Source organism: Patagioenas fasciata, chromosome 27 (assembly GCF_037038585.1).
Source record: "Patagioenas fasciata isolate bPatFas1 chromosome 27, bPatFas1.hap1, whole genome shotgun sequence".
NCBI classification, from domain to species: Eukaryota; Metazoa; Chordata; class Aves; order Columbiformes; family Columbidae; genus Patagioenas; species Patagioenas fasciata.
Window position 1 is genome coordinate 4,442,463 of NC_092546.1, and position 17,148 is coordinate 4,459,610.

At 56.3% G+C, this 17,148-nt stretch overlaps 1 protein-coding gene across 6 annotated transcripts in view; it reads right to left on the bottom strand.

The window, feature by feature from the left end:
- The window catches only part of CELF5 (CUGBP Elav-like family member 5), a 27,309-nt gene extending 11,702 nt beyond the window's left edge, over positions 1 to 15,607 (bottom strand). For 4 of the 6 annotated variants that reach the window (XR_011735939.1, XR_011735938.1, XM_065858525.2 and 1 more), the window contains exons 1-3: positions 15,238 to 15,592; positions 12,268 to 12,350; positions 2,257 to 2,308 (exon numbers count right to left, since the gene is read on the bottom strand). Coding sequence is in view for 4 of the 6 variants with exons in the window: in XM_065858525.2 (XP_065714597.1) it covers positions 2,257 to 2,308; positions 12,268 to 12,350; positions 15,238 to 15,517 (415 nt within the window). In the remaining 2 variants the exon portion in view is untranslated. Of the gene's footprint in view, positions 1 to 2,256; positions 2,309 to 12,267; positions 12,351 to 15,237 lie in introns of all 6 variants that reach the window. The other 2 variants (XM_071799735.1, XM_071799734.1) reach the window with 2 other exon arrangements.
- Positions 15,608 to 17,148: the final 1,541 nt, after the last annotated feature.

Sequence of the window (17,148 nt, forward strand, 5' to 3'; positions counted from 1 at the left end):
CTTGAGAGTGCGGTGACCTGAAAAACAACAGGTCTCGGAGCTACAGCAGCAGCGCGGGCTGCAGGGGCGGATGGCAAACACACACCCACGCTGCCAGCAAAGCCCCCCAGCCCTCCCTCGCTCCCCTGGGCTCAGAGGACCTGGGTATTTAATCCCCCAATGCTTCTCTGCCACATAGAGCCGCTTGGGAACACATGCAGGAGGTGCCGCTGTCCCATGCAGGGAAGCAGATGCACACGCGTGTTAAAGGACAAGCACACAGGCTCACGCGTGCGCAGGAACGCGGCCGCGCGTTGACACAGCCCAGCAGGGGCCTCCAGAGACAGATTGCTCAGCGAGCAAGAGGGACGTGCGGCGGGGTGCACGGCTGCACCGAGCCCAGCGCCCCAGCACCAGGACACACAGCCGACACCGCCGCGACCCCCCAGATCAAGGGTTAAAAGTGCTGCACCTAAGGCTCTGACCCAGCCCCAAACAGACACTCCTGATTTACATCACTGCAAGCGGCTGAAATATACGGCGTCGTGTATTTTTTTATGGCCGAATTTCCCAGCTTCGCCATTGTCGTTACTAAACCCATGGGAATTTTGTCCCCTGCCATTTTCCTCGCGGTTCTTCCCTGCACCTGCACACCAGAGGTTGCATTCTGGAGACGCTATTTCTGCTGATGGAGCCATCCAAACTTCAGTGCTCTGGTGATGCCCGGTAATCCCCAGCCAAAGTACAGGAGCTGATGAACCAGGCGCTGATGAACCAGGCGCTGATGAACCAGGCGCTGCACAGCTGCCCTCTCAGCAGCCACACAGCATCTCCCCCACCCAAGGGCCAGTTTGGAAACGCTGTTGGGCAAACCAGCCAAAAAATAGTACGTAGAGAATGTGAAAAATCTGACTGGGAAAAAAATGGGACTAGTGAGGGTCATATTTACTAGGAGGAGGAGAGGAGAATGGAAACTACAGGAGTTTGCGCTCCCACCAACATCAGCTGGATCGGCTTTGGGAGAGGATGCTCGAGCTCCGCAGTGCTCCCCCTTCCTCTGCTCTCAATCTACACTGCAGGCCTTATTTCAGATACACGCACCATGGCCTTCGGACTGCAAACATAGCAGGAGCTCCTCGAAAAACGCATCACCGTTCCTCCTCCATTTTCTCTCCAGCTCTGGTTCCTCACCCCCTGACTGGCCGGTTCCTGTGCTGTGCAGCGAGCCAGGGAATTGTCATCTCTGACTGTTGAGTTGCCATGGAAACGCGCTCCGGTACAGTCACCCAGGCAGCGGGAGGAACCGGTGCGGAGCGGGTCACTGAGGAAGGCACCGCAGGAACAAGCGAGGGGTTAAGGCAAATGCTTTGGCCACGAGAGACAGAGGAGAGCCCACGAGCACCGGATGCTGCTCCTCTTTAAACCCAGTGGATTTAGGTCATCTGGCCAACAGAAGGACGGGGGAAAGGGAGGAAGCTCACTGAGGATGGGACGCAGCAAATCTCCTCCGGTATGCAGAGATTCCTGGTTTCAAAGGCAGCGCTAACGCTAACGGGCTCGGGGTGGCTGTCGTATCGCATCAGCGCAGCAGCGCGTTCCGGGTCTCGCAAGAAGCACAGACAGGCGCCCCCTCGCCGCTTCTCCTCCTGGCGCCCTCAGGCTCACATCAAGGCAGCAAAGAGCGGGTAAAGCCTGTGCCGGAGCCACAGGGCCCCTCTGCAGCATCTTTTCACCAGTGAGCTCCTTCTGCAGGGCGCAGGAACCCTGAGCGTTCAGATATCCCCACACAGCCCCGCAGGGCTTGGCCAAAACTGCCCTGGAGACAAATTCTGGTGCTCTGACTTCATGTTCTTAATTCAGGGGGCATCACTTGAGAGACGTCAGTCCCTGGAGAGGATAGAAGAGCTTCCCTCCCAGGGAGCAGAGCCAAGCAGAGCCTCATCCATACAGGAGCTCTTCCCTTGATAAATTCCTAATCCAAGCAGTCTTGTCCTGCCCCAAATCTTCCCTTTACTCCCTGCCAGTGTGGGGCTGTTGCTACAGGGAATGGTTCACCCCACATCAAACTTATCAGAGAAGCGGATGAGCAAGTGGAGCATCCCGACAGAAACCCTTGGGGAGACCCCGCTCCCTCCTCCTGCCCCCCAAATCCCCACCACACACAAACACCCCTATGCATGGACTGTGGGGAGGGGGATGGCCGGGCCAGGACCCTGTGTCTCTGCTCCCCCTCACACGCACAAAGCTGCCAAAGGAGAAACAAGGAGAGATGACAACTACCTCCACGGCTCTCGCTGTCCGCTGGTTTCACTTGAATCGGCCGCGCCATCTGCAACAGAAGAGAAACGCAGAGCGTTAGAGCTCGGCCCATCCGCCCGGCACCGATGGCACCAGGACGCCCCGTTCTGCCCGCTGGGCAGAGCACGAGGACGGCAAAAGGGAGCTGAGACATCGTGAGTGCGACCAGCACCCTCGGAGGAGGGACCACGTGGATTTCAGGCTGCTCAAGAGGAAACCTGGGGCTTTTCCCCGCAGGGAACGGCTCTCCTGGAAATTCCTGCACACAGCACATGGCAAAGAAAGGGCTCTGAGAAGTGAAACAGAGAAACAGACTTAGCAGAGGCAATTATACTGTTAAGCGATATTATTTTATTGACAGTCCTGGGGATCATCCTCCATCAGTGCTCCACACACTGGATCCTCTTGTGTTGCTGATATCCACATAACTATTAAATATGCATGACCATTTTGGAAAACTTTGACATACAATACATCTATACAAAGAAATGATTGGCGATGTTAGTTATAATTTATTTTCTTACTTACTATTAATTATTAGTTAAATCTAAACCAAACACTCTGCTTCTGAATGTTTTACTTAATCTTCCGTCTCTCGTCACGCAGGAGAATCAAAAACTTGGAGAATATCCCCTCGTTTTGCAGGTGGTCAGAAAGCACTGATCGCGTCAATTTGTTAATGATGGGCACTCAATTTGTTAATGATGGGCACGCCTTTTGTGACTTAATCCCAGTCTCCCTGTATTGGGCAGCTTCTCTTTGGAAGCAGCTCATCCCCGTGAGGCTGGAGCCTGAGCAGCGGCCCCTGTCCGTGAGCAATTCCTGCGTCCGCCCTGACTCAGCACGGCCACCTCACCCACCTGAGCCGCTGATTTCCTTGCAGGAGGGCGGACAGAGCGGCTCTGAGCCCTCCCCAGCCTCAGCGTCACAGCCAGCGGCTCCAACCGAGGGCAGCGCTGCTCTCCAGCAACACCTCCCGTCCACAGCCAGAACGCTCGGCTTGAAAGCAACGGAACTCCACTCGCTCGGCTACGACTTAAAGCTGTTTATTCATCTCTCTCGCACCCATCAGTGCCATCGGCAATAATCCAACCGCAAGTAGCAAGTCTGAGGGGTGGTTTAGGTCGTGTGATATGGGGATGCTCCAGGTAAGACAGAGCGATGCTCCTACCCAGGAGGAGCTGCATTCAGTAACCCACAGCTCACCTGCAGAGCGGGGTGCGAGTCTCATCGGATGGAAGGTGCACAGACCCCGTGCTGCCCAGAGAGGCAACTGATAAGCTATACCCTCCTTCCCAAGCTAGCAGGATTCAACCAAGCCAGAATCTCCTCCAAGGAATGGCGTACAAGGCAGATTTCCACAGTCACAGCACAGCTCACTGTGTCTCAGCATCCCTCACAGACGCTGACTTGCATCAGCGATGATCATAATAAAAAATCAATCAGAATATCACAGGTAAGGCCTGCACACAAGCGGCGGGTCCGGGCACAGTCTGCTTCCTCGCAGGAGAAACATCAACAACAAAACGCAAAATGAGATCCAGCCATAAAAGTCACCAACTGGAATGTGTTTAGGAGCCAGCACGCAAAACATGGACCGCTGTCAGAATCCAAGCGGCGGCCGAGCCGGGCTGGGCACACACCAGAGGCAGAGCCCACGTCCACAGCGGCCGGGGGAAACCTGCCCTGTCCCTTTGCAGCTCGTGGGATGGAGGTGCCGAGCAGGAGGTGCCAAGCAGAAGGTGCCAGGCTGCCATGGCACCGCACGCCACTGCCGGGGCGGCCGGATGAGCGGGAGCTGCGATCGGCCCCAGGCGGCAGCGTCCCTGCCTCGGGAGCGACACGGGGCCGCTGGGCAGAGCAGAGCGGCCAGCAGCTCCACAAAGTGCCACCTCCATCCCCAGGACTCGCTGCGTCATTTGGGGGAGAGCGAGAGGCTCAGGGTCCCTCTCCCACTCTCAGTCAGATTTGCAAAGCCCGTTGCATCCCCAGCACATGCAGCACTTGCCAGCCCCTGGGTCGCTGCACCCCCGGGAGCTGCCAAGGACCAGGCGCCTCTTCCAGCCCATAAGCCGAGCGGAACGCGGGGCAGGGGCTCAGACATCGCTCCAGAAAGCCTCAGATTTCCTCGCTGAGCCGCGGCGGCTCCTATTGCTGCTCACAGCCCCTGGCAATGCCCGTGCCAGCGAGGCTGGGGGTGTTTGGGCAGCAGGATGGGTGGCAGAAGGAAGGCGGCCCAGATGTGTGCTCGGAAGAGGGGGCTCGGTGCGGAGCCAGGATGGGCAGCTGCCCACCCCACTGCTCCCACAGCACTGAGAAATAGCTTTGTTCCTACCCAGGATGCAAAACCAGGATTAAGCTAAACAGATGGGGAGGGAGATGGAGGGACAGACTTGGATCCCAGCTTCTGCGAGGAGCAAATCCATCTGGGGGAAGGGAGGGATGCCAAGCGTCACCCTGCACGAGCACGGGGCCACCCAGGGGTGCTGGGCACGGAGTGGGGAAGGATGGCGGGAGGTGAGAAAGGGGGTTCAGCACCTGAGGACATCTCCGTGTCCCCTCCCCCAGCAGGGCTGTCACTCCAGCTCCCAGCACCTAGGGTAAAGGAGGTGTTGTCATGGAAACCGTTATTCACCACATGGAACCTGACATTTGTGGTTGCCATGGAAACCAGCTCTTGGGGGCATTCCCTCCGCTTTGCACAAAAGAGACATTTTGATATGATCTCTGAGGAGGGGGCCCCCTCTACCCATCTGTGCAGCTGTGGGCGCACCGGAGGGTCCGTCCCCGGGACACGAGTCATGGTCAGTCCTATGGACCCGCACCCCACGGGTCACGGCCCCCCCCATGCCCACCGCACGACGCCTGCAACACGGCACTGGGGCCAGTACGGGGCTGGTGCTCAGCGCTGGTGCACGTCTGGCTGTGCTGACAAGCACAATCCAGGCTGCCCAGGGGGAGATCCTAAAGCTCGGAGAATATCTCTGTTTAAAAAACACCAAATAGTCATTGGTAACAAAAATAATCTATAGATAATTTTGACTTAAAAGTCAGAATCCAGGCTGCCATCATTCCAGGGCAGCCTGAGCCCACCAGCCATGGGCACCTCCTCCCACCCCAGTGAAGCTCCTCCTGTTGGTGGCTTTGATGGGACAGGGCGAGTACTTGTGCCCAGAGCCTGACAGCAAGGGACACCCCACGGATGGGAGACACGAAACCGAGTCATCTTGGGCAGGAATAAATAATCCTGGGTGTCTCGCACGCATTACAAATGCTGGCTTGGACCAGTCTCGTCTCCTTAGTCATTCAGTGTTATTTCCCAAAGGCTTCTACGAACAGGGCACCACCACCTCAATCTGATTACGTCCCATGTTGCTACTCCAGATGAACAAAACACCCAAGGCCTCTCAAGCAGAGCTGTGAGCCTACAACTGCACAGCAAGCCCGCAGTGGCTTTAACTCAACAACATAGGCAGCAAAGCCTTGAGAAGCGTTCCTGTAGGCTCCTCAACTTTATGGGCAGATCTCGGACAAAGAGCTCTGTCCCCTACAGAAACTCAATGTACAGGAAGGATGGTTGAGCTTTACGCCTTCCATTCGAGGGACACAGGGCAACAGCGCAGCAGGCAGGACGAGCTTCTGGCTTGCACATCAAACTCCGGCCATACAAACTCTTCCAGCCTCTCACCACCATCTCGAGCTGCACAGCAACCAGAGAACACACCTGATTCCTAAGAAAGCTCCGCCGCTTTTGCAGCACTCCTTGGATCCAGGATGCAAGGGAAATTTCTGACCAAAATGCACCATTTCTCCCACTGCACCCCCCAAAAGAATCCTTGTAGAGGTGAAGGGCTCCCCACATTTACACCCATGCGCAGCAATCCAGCAGCGTGTGCCCCAAGGAGGAGCAGCGGCCCCTTGTTCTCACCTCCTCGGCTTTCCAACTGCAAACGCTGGATAGGGGAGGAAGGCCCCTGGGACAGCAGGGCAAGCCTCTCTATTAATTAGGAGTAAATGATGTAAAATAGCCCCTCAGGTGCAATGCAGGGGAACCTCGCGGCGTTAAGTGGGTCAGAGGCAGAGCGTGAAATGCTCAGCGCAGCCCAGCTCCTCTGGGACAACAGGAACCAAAAGGCATCCGGGGCCATGGGAAGAATGAGGTCCTGGGCTCTCAGGCTTTGCAAGAGCGGGCTGGTCCTCTTCTGGCCGGTGAAAAGCGCCCACAACCACCTCTAGATGTGCAGAGCGCATAAATCTAAACGTTGGTTTGCTCGTTTGGATCCTGTTTCTCACTAGGAATGCAAGCAATGATGGAGAGGTGCCAGTCTCAGCGCTTGAGTCTCCTGCCTGCATCTGTCCCCTGGTATCTCAGGGCACCTCAGTCCTACCCAGAACCATCCTCCCCGAGCAAGGGGAGCTGCCGCACACAGAAACATGAACAGCGCTGGCACCAAGCACCGCTCCAGCACGAATTCACCCCGTCCAACCCCGTTACGAAAGAGACAAGGTTAATTATGAGTCCTGTGTTCCAGGCGGAGGAATCAAGGCACACAACGATGAAGGTTGCACGGGGAGACTGTGGCAGAAGCAGCTGCGAAGTCCAGAGCTCCAACCACACAGCTCCTGCCTCCTCCTGCAGGAGCAACGAGATTGTTGGGGGACTTCACCCAACCGCTTTGCATCAGCAGGAAAAGGACTCACGAACTCCAGCTCTGCTCACAAGTTCACTCCAGAGGTGTTTTCCCTAAGCACAGCACAGAGGGCAGGGAAGGGAACCCCCATTCCCCACCAAAGCTGAGGGACCACAGGAACCGGCAAGCAGCCCACAGCACCCACACCGCCCGCCTTGCTTCCTGGGTCCCTTTTCCCTTAACACAGTCAGACACCCCTGTCCCCGCTGTAGCGCTGCTCTGGGAGGAAGGCGAGCGCCCCATCGCCATGACTCAGAAAGCCTTTGGATCTCCCTGGTGTCTCCATGGAAGCGACAGCACCATTACCGTGCATTAACATCAGGCAATCAGCAGGGAGCTCAGCGCCACACGGCAGCTCCGGCCCCCATCGCGTACGTGACTGTTGGGTGGACTCATTTAGGCGCCGTCTCCCAGGACTCCGTGGTCAGTCCGTGCTCGTGTTCCTCCAGCCTTGACGTTTCAGTGCCCTGCAGGGAAGTTCATCCTCCCCGTTGCCCTGATCTCTTCGTGTCACTTGTCATCAGTGCCACCGAAGGTCAAACGAGATTTTAGGTGAGCGAAGGAAACTCCCAGCTTTCTCAAGGCTTTTTCTACAGGTGCAGGCACACAGATGAGCTGGAAGGTCCACACACTGCGGTCATTCGGGGTTGATGGGGGTACAGGCAGCTCAACACAGCTACAGCCCCACCGCGGCAGGTTATGACTGCAGCTGGGGAAAGAGGTCTCTGCCCATTTAACACCCTGGGGTGGCTGTGGCCGGGCCGAGCAGAAGCAGACGCCCTCCACCCTGGCTGCTGCGCACCAGTTCCCATGGCAACCGTTAACATCCCAGCAGCGCAAAACCTCCTGCAAAAACAACGAGCCCACAGGAAAACCCACTGAAAACGGGTGCAAGCCCCAGCGCCACTGCAAGAACCCCACGAGCCGCCTCTGTGGGCTGAACGGCAGAAGTTACAGCTGATATCAGGCAAAACATTTCACTTTGGGGGTGCTCGCGGGCATCCCTGTGGATACCGGAGAAGGCGCTCGGTGACCTGATGTAGTTACTCCTGCTTTGAGCGGGGCTTGGCCAGAGAGCCCAGAGGTCTCTTCCAACATAAATTGTGATCCTGTATCCACACTCACAAACACTTGCACCAAACGGCCCTGGGGAGGGGGGGACGCAGCCACGCTCGGCAGCACCGGTGCCTCCGCGGAGACCAAGGTCTGCATGGGCTGCTTCACAGGTGCGTTACAGGTGAGCTCACCAGGAAACACATCAGCTCCGGGACACAGAAGTCTCAGCTCTGTGCTATAAGGAGAAGCGAGCGCTCGGTTGTGCAAGGGGCAGCGGTTTCCAGGGAGAAAGGGAGGCCCCTCGTGCACAGGACAGTGCGTGCATTTCGCCAGCACGTGGGAACGAGCGCTGATGTTTCGTTCCGTTATCCTTCCAGTCCCACAGGCAGCAGGAGACACTGTTTGCCTTGGCAGCTTGCTCTCCCCTGCCTCTCCGGGGTATGTACTTCGCAGGGCTGTGCTTTGCCTCACTCCCAGCCCCTTAAACCAAACAAGCATGTGCAGCGAATGGACACTCCTGTTGTTCCTTGCCCAGGGGCTGCTTTAGCCCAGCACCTCCATGTCCTGGAGCTGCCATTTCAACGAGACGGCCTTGACGCGCTCTCTTCTACTGTTGCATGACTCTCATGAAGTTACTGATGTTGTCCATCAAACCTGCAGGACGGACACCAGAGAAAACTTCTCCACCCTGCCCAAAGGTTCAAACTGCAGGGGCCGCTTCAAAGATGAACAACCAGAGTCCAGCTTGAGCCCCCAGCCGAACCCGCAGGCCCCCGCCCGCTCCCCGCGTCCCCCCGCTTTGCCAGCTGCAGGACCCGCTTGTGTTCGCACCAAGAAACTTTCCGAAACGCTGGCTCCTTGTACGAAAGAGAGGGGAGAACGAGACGCTTTGACCTCTCTACTGAGATCCCTCGTCGCCCGCGTTCCCTCCCGGGCCGCGGATCCCGACAGATGGCTGGGGATGAGCCCCGGCTCCCGGCGGCACAGGGGAGCCTGTGCTGGGCTCCAGCTCCGCGCTCATCCCTGTGCCCAACCATCTGAGCGAGCGCTGCAGCATCTTAACCCCTGGTGCATTCCCAGAGCCTCTCTCCGCTCGAACGCTGCTGCTCTCTGTAATTTTCCATTCCCGCGGCCCTGCTCTCCCAAGCTGTCGCTGCATCCATGAGTTCTCCCCCTGATGCAGCCACATTTCTGTACCCCCATCACCGCTCTTAAACCGCCCGTATTCCCAGCTTGGATCAATACCAATTTCTGCCACTTCCTTGCCTACCTTTCAGCAAGCCCTTCTTTGTTCTGCATAGAAATAAAACTGTAACTGTACCTTGCCAGGAGAATTACTTTTTTAAACCTCCCCCCCTCCGCTTCCTCCCTCTATTCTTCTTCCCCTTCTTCTTCAGGAGCAATTTTATGTAATTTGCAACTGTCTGGCTGCAAATGAAAAGAGACACAAAGCGTTTCTGCGAAATATTGAAAAGCTGGCTGCTTTTCCCTCAAATTTCACTTAGCGAGAGGCTCTAACTTGGTGTGCAATCGCTGCGTGTCGTTAATAACCTCTCCAATTCCTTTCAGAACTCGGCAAAGCGAAGGCACAATCACGAATCAAAGGCATGGGTTATTGAGATATAATATCGTTTTGCGGAGCCGGGAGAAGGCGGAACACGGCACAACCAGGCTGGCTCACAGCTAAGAGCACATGAGATGTAGGAAGAAGCACCAGGGTTTGATTCCCTCTCTGCTTTTCAGCCCCAAAGCCATTGCTCTGTTCACCCTCTGTGGGTTGTGTCCCTCCCCAAGCCGCTCAGCCCACAAAGGGAGCCGGTTTCTATTCTGTTCCTCAACCCGTCTCCATCTCCGCCGAGTCTTCGGAGCCCATCAAACCGCTTTATTGAGACTGAGTCAGGCTTCATCGTGCAGCTCCCCAGCCTGTCCTCAGGGAGCAGAACCGGGGAGCACAAACCAGCATCTCTGCGCATGCAGGATGCAGAAAGCACCGCTCCTGCCGGCTCGCCGAGGGCGCACCGCACCCCTCCGCTCCAGGATGCGCGTCCTCCCTTCCCCAAGGGCGGATTCGCACGCTCCACACTGCGCTGACAGCAACTCGCCAGCAACACAGGTGATGTAGATAACACGCAGCAGACAGGCTTCTTGCCTTCCACCCTGCGCACACCGGCCATTAAAAACGGAGGTGAAAGCCAAAATATCGGTCTACCTCCAGAAAAAGATGCTAAGCCTTACTGTCAAAAAATAAGCTTTTTTTGAGGTTAATTCTATTTGGCTACCATACACCCAACAGTCCTCAATTTAAAAATAAACCGGAATTTTCATCTCCCAAAAGGAGAACTTGCCAGAAACGCCACAAAAGCAAACAGAGACCATTGACTCATATGGAAAACCTACACTATAAATAATGTAGATCCTCAGGAAAGCTACGCTGCAGGTACAGCCCTGAAGGAACAACGCGGCAGCATTCGCAGCGTCAGAGCTGGAGGGTCTAAGCAAAGCCCTGTGGGCACAGGTTGGCCCAGTGACACACTTGGAAGAGAACTTGGGAGGTCAAGAAGTGCCAAGACCAACCCTATGCACGCTAGGATGGAGGGCTGCTCCGTTCCGGTGGTAACCACCTTTAAAACGACCGAAGAGAGAGAATCCTGCCTTCTTGGTCACCGAGGAACTTTCCAAACGACAAACTAAACGTGGTGAAGTCAGGTATTGCCAACCTGCAAACAGCTCCAAATGCAGCACAGCTCATGTTCGTCTTAATCCTCGAGCTTAATTACACCACATTGCTCATCAACTGTCTCCAGACAAACATGTTTGAAAGCACTCAGCCAGCACAGACTTCTTACTGTTCCCAAGCACTTTCTTACACCTCCTTTAACATAAAAAGCCTTTAGAACCCCGCATCATAGATAAATCACTGCTTTAAATACTACTCCATGCAGCGCCTTGTAACCACCGAGAGCACAAACAGCAGAGAACGCAGCAAAACACAACACATTCCCGCTATAGAACCGCAATGAAACTAAGACTGAACCCACCCAGCATCACACGAATAACCTGTCCGTGTGTCCACAGGCGCTCGGGGAGGCAGGTCCGTCTGCTCCGCCGTGTGACAGCCCCGCTCCGTGACCCATCACAGCCGCTCCGGCACCCTCCGCCTTGCTCTTACAGACTCCGACCTCCTCCCCTCACACATCGACCCACGCCGCGTCTGAGCACTCGGTTACCTGCGCTCTCCCCTCCGAATCGGTGAAGATCCTATTAAGCGGTAATTAAATCACATGCGTTTTCCAGCCCCCAAATGCAACCACAGGCAAAGGGAGCGCAGGTAAACAAACGTGGGAAAGGATGCGTGCATGGAGGCTTTGAGGGGAGCTACAAGAGGTGAGGGAAGCTATTTGGAACTGTAGGGGTTAAGGAGGAAATGTTATGGTTAAGAATTCCTAACCCCTTTCCAGAGACCCCTGGTTTACGTTAATTATTCTGTTGCCTTGAGCACTCGGGGCCTCCTGTGAGCTTCTGTCTATAAGAACCAAAGCTCCTCCGCCTACTCACTTCCAAATGAATCCTTCAACGCGCTTGATCAACCCCCTCAGCGCAGCGAGGGAACTGCCCCGGCAAAGCTCCCAAACCCTACCAAAATGGGAATGGCAACAACCCAGACCTCCCTCCAGCCCACCAGCAGGTCCCAGTGGGACACAGGACCTGTTGTCACCCGTGCACTTTGCTCCCAGCACCAGCGGGACCACACAGGACCCAGGAACGCACCACAGCCAGTTCAGCAGTCTTGGTCTCACCTATATAACCCATTTTTCTTCCAAACTGTGGGATGTGCCAAGCGTATTCTTTCCTTCTGAGAAGCTGATCCAGCTCAGCCACTGCACTATATATCATTCTGGGTCCTGCAGAGAGCCATCCAACATATTGTCCAAGCACCCTGAAGGTCAATGGCAGACTAGGAGAGGATGTAGCAGGAGGAAAAGGGTCTGGTACCTTTGTCTTGTCTCCTGTCAGCTCTCCATTGGGTCCATGCACTGCACCCCAAAGCCACAGCTCCCCGGTGACAGGGACGGGGAGCTGAAGATGCCGCATCACATCCCAAAGAGCAGCAGAGAAACAGGGCTGGCTGCAGGTACACGGGGCAGCCTCGGCAAGCGGCGAAAAGAGCATCAGCTCTTCGGCTCCCACGCCCCTGTCCTAACCCCCAAACCACATTGCTCTTTGGCAATCCCCCGGGACTTACCCCCGGCAAGGTCTTCTGCTCGTGCAGCGCCGTCTGGGCTTTGATGGCAGAGTCTCTGGCACAATACGTGAGGAACGCACAACCTGCAGCGGGCACAGCAAAGCGTCGAGTGAGACGAGCGATTGAGACACCACGTTCCTCCTTGGTAACAGCAAGCGACCCAAGTACAAGAACTACGGAGGCTGTTCCAGTAGATCTCCGTCCCACCTGGCTTTTTGATGGGCAGAAGGTTGCTAATTAAAGGTGCAAATGTTAGGTAATGCGGATGTGTTGAAGGCTGTAGGGTAAAAGGCAAAGAAACAACATTAAAGGACCCATCCAAGGTTTGTTGAAGTCATGGAAAAGGGTCCCGGTGAATCAACTTGAACAAGGTGACAAACAACAGGAGAGCAGAACATAAGCTAACGCACAATACACATAAGCGTAAGGGGAACACAGAAAACAGCAAAGTATAATGCGTTCTGCAAGGGCCAACTTAAGACGACAAAAAGCACGTGGAAAAGGTCAAATCCTGACGTTCTCAGTCAAGATTTGACACATCTCAGCCTAACGCCGGAGCCAAGGGAGGAGCCGCAGCCCCTCCAGGAAGAAAAGGGATCATTTTCGGGTGCTCTGACGCTAAGAATAATCAAATGAAACTAAGCAAAGGAAAAATCTGGCTGGCTATCAAGAAACATTTCCTAGCAGAGAGAGATTTATTAGACTGTGGAATGATGTCCCCAGGGAAGCGCCTGGAGTTCCATCACTTGAGTTGTTTCAGATGAGGATGGGCAAAGCGCTAGAGAACAGGCTGGAACGCTAGAACGCATCCGACCCTCTCACTCATCCCCCCCTCCTCGTGGTGGTATTTTACATGCTAAGTAAAGGCAGGATGTGTCCCTTTAGCCTTTCCTCCCTGGGAAGGGCCTGGCTCCACACAAGCTACACGGGGTTATTGCAAGAAGAGATGCTGGGCTTTACACAACCGCTTCTCCCCACTCGGGGACAGAAAGGGACAAAGCAGATGGAAGCCACGCGTGAGCTGTCAATTGGATCTTGCTGCAGACCAGGAAACACGGGGAGAGAAAACTGAATGTGCTGTTACACCTCCCTATTCCCAAACCAGGCAGAGGTCTGCATGTCAACTCGTGCCACTAGGAAAGGAATCCCAACCATTCACTATGTGCAAAACAGGGCAGGGAGAACAGGAGCTGAGGGGAGACCTTATCACTGCTTGTGATTGCCTGACAGGTTGAAGCACGGAGGGTGTTGGTTTCTTCTCCCAAGTAGCAAGTGATATGATAAGAGGAAACGGCCTCAAGTTGCACCAGAAGAGGTTGAGGTTGGATCTGGGGAATAATTTCTTCCTTAAAGGGCTGTGGGGCATTGGAACAGGCTGCCCAGGGCAGTGCTGGAGTCACCAGCCCTGGAGGGGTTTAAAAGACGAGGTTCTTCGGCACGTGGATTAGCGCCAGGGTTAGGTTAGGTTATGGCTGGACTTGATGCTGAGGGTCTCTTGCAACTGAAATGATTCTATGGTTCCATGCGAAGCGCAGAGGAAACTGCAGGTGTGTGGCAATGACTGTACAACAGCCCCCAGAAGAACCTACGCATCTCAGCGGCCGTTCCTGGATAGAACAGAGCACCAACAACCCCTGACCAACACCTGCACCCGCTCAAAAACGTCAAAACCAAAGGGATATATTTATTTTGCTGCGGGAATCTTGCATTTAGCAGCAAGTTAATGTCACGCAGATCCGGCTAATACCAGTGCTGCCCCCTTTCACATCCATATCTAAGAGACAGATCTGCCTGGAACCCGACCTCAGACCGCAGGGTCTGTATTTAACACGTCAACCGACATGAAACGTGCGATTGCCTCTCGCCTTGGGACCGTTCTCCTCCTCGCTGGGTTCGAACCTGGCTGCTCGCTGTCGGATGGCACCAGGTTGGGCTCAGTCCCTTGTACACACAGACACACAAGAACATGGCGATCTGGTTCTGAAGTCACTCTTCTCCAGCTAAATCCAACCCAGCTCCCACAGACTTCGATGAGGAAGCGTTTGCCTTTTGTGCTGTGCCTAGATTCGGCCTTTTAAAAATGAACTTATTTTCCCGTTGTTCCCTTCCCTCTGTGCTCAGTCCGGGACGGCTCGTTTTGCTGCAGCACTCGCAGTTTTTCTCACCTTCCCTCTTTAATCTGAAACCAGAGGCATCGGGACCGAACGCAACTCCCGTTCCCCCCCGGCGCACCAACGCGAGCCCATCGCAAACCGTTTGGAGGCAGCGGGGCTCATGCTGAGCACCGACCGCGTTCAGAGCGCCGTTCCCTGCGGGCTCGCCCTGCGTGTGCTGCGATCGCGCTCCCGGATCTGGCAGCGAACGAGCTCCATCAATCCCCATTCACGGCTGGAGCTGTGGCCATCACAAGATCCCTGACACCTGCCGGGGTGGAACCTCCACAGAACGGAGCTGATGCTCTGGACACCGCAGCTTTCCAATACAAACAATAAGTACAGCTAAACAAGCCTCCCCAAACTTTTTAGCATCCACTAAAGGTTTTCTAGCAAAGAAAGACCCCCCTCGTCTATCCCAATTTATCATCAATAAGGCCAAACGCCACCGGTCATGGATTTGCGGCCGATATTCTTTCTGATGTGGATTTAAACCCGTGTTCCTGCCTGGGGGGTCTGAGCTCCCAGGGGGTGGTGGCCGCTTCCCCAGGGCCCCCGTTCCAAGCCCGGCAGCCGCGACCCGCCCCGCTGCACATCGGCGCCTTTGTCACCGCACCGGCGCCAGGCCCCGGGCTGCCCGCGCCGGGCAGCGCTCCCCGGGGCCGCCAACCGCGCCCGAGCCGCCGTGCGGACCCCGCCGTGCCGCCCCTTCCCCGGCGCGGCGGATCGGGGTGGGGGGCGACGCGCGGAGCGACCGTGGGGCGCTGGGACCCGCCGCCCTTTGTGCGCGCCCCGGGCCGTGCGGGGCCGCGCTCACCCTTGTGCATGCCGGTGTAGCGGTCCTTGAGCACGGTGAGCTCGTAGATCTTGCCGAACTGCTCGAAGAGCGGCTTGAGGTCCTTCTCCTCCAGGTTGCGCGGGATCTGCCCCACGAAGAGCTTGATGGCATCCAGGTCCTTCATGCTGTCGGGCTGCGCGGGGGGCTCCGCGCCGCCGCTGCTGCTCATGGGGGAGGCTCGGCGCGGCGGCTGCGGCGCTGGCGGGGGGAGCGGCGGCGGCGGCTGCCTCCTCGCCTCGCCCTCGGTGAGTCTGGCCATGCCCCGCGGCCGGCGCGGCTGCGGGCGGACGGGGGAGGCAGCGCGGCTGGACCGGCAGCGCGGCTGGACCGGCCCCGCCGCCAGCGCCGCCGCCGCGGCGCCACAAAGAGCGCTCCGCAGCGCCCCCTGCGGGCCCGAGCGCGGCTGCGGGGCGGCAAGGCGGGGCGCTTGGGGGGCGGAGGGGGGGGGGGAGAAGCGGGGACAAGGGGGACCGAGCCCCAAAGGAGGGGTGCGGGGATTGGGGGCCCCCTTGGTGGGGACCCCTCGCAGGCACGGCGCACTCCGCCTGTCTCAGGCGCGGACTGGAAACACCGAGGAGCAAAGGCGAGAGCTCTGCGCACCCCCAATCAGCCCCCTGTGCTCAGCAGGGGTAGGAAGCATTGTTTGTAGGAGCCGGTGCTTATCTCAGGACAAATTGTCATCAGCTGTCAGGAAATGAGGCACTAGAGCTTCTTCCAAAATAAGAGCTGGCTCTTGTGCTGCTAACAAAAGGCAAGGCTGTGCCCTTCCACATCCAGAGCAGAAATCGCCGTTCTGCCCCTTTTCCTCGGTGTCTGAGCACCAGAATCTGGAAGAAAATGAAATATTTAAAGAAAAATATGTTCTACCATAGCACAGCCCTCCAAAGAGAAGCAACGGTGCCAGGGCGATGGGCACGGCCACGAGCACCAGGCATGGACGGGGCTCAGCAGGGGCAGAATGTGGCCCCAGGTCTGCACCCCATGGGCAAAGCTCTTTCTCCTGAGCAGCTCAGCTCCATCCTAACCCTACCCTGGTGGCGAAGGCTCCAGCCAGGTTCCATTTCCAGCTGGTGCTGCATCTGCATTGGAGCAGCCATTGCTGCTGCAGGGCCAGGTCTGTGTGCGGGGATGTGCGTTGTTCTCCCACCGGCTGTGACAGGATCAGTGTGACAGGATCAGTGTGACAGGATCAGTGTGACAGGATCAGTGTGACAGGACAGCCCAGGCTGCCCTGGCAGTCTCAGCCTTGTTAGGCCGGGCTGATGAGGCCCAGCGCACCAAAGGCTGCACATTCCAGCCTGTCACCCTCCCCAGCGTCCCCGAAGACGGATGGACCCGTGCATCCTTGTGCTGGTTGTGCTCACTGGGTTGTTTGCAGAGAGAACCAGGACAGCAAGACACGCTTCGCATTGGGAGCGCCTGCCCTTTCCTTCCAGATCCTAGAGGCATGGAGGGATGGAGAACACGCAAGCCGGAGCTCTGCATTTCTGCGTCACCTAGGAGACAGCGCTCGAGGCAGGAAACGCTCACAGCGCTCCAGAAAAGCATTGAAAATAGGATCTTTCAAGGATCCTTCAAAACAATCCGCCTTCTCTTACCTATTTGCTCCGCAAGCAGAAGAGCCAAAGGACCGGCTAAAACAGTCCGGGCAGGAAACGGCCATGCAGCAATATAGTATTTGAGGAGATAAGAGTTCATCCCTGCAATGCGATTGTTTGTGGTCTGAAGCAAAAGGTTCTGCAGAGAAAACTGCTCCAAGACAGCCATATTAACACCCTCCCTGGGTAAAAGAGCACGACTCGCTATAAGCTTTCATCCCCTTTCATTTGCCAAGACCTTGCTGTTCACCTTTCATTAGATATCTGTCATCCCAACCAATTTAAAATATAT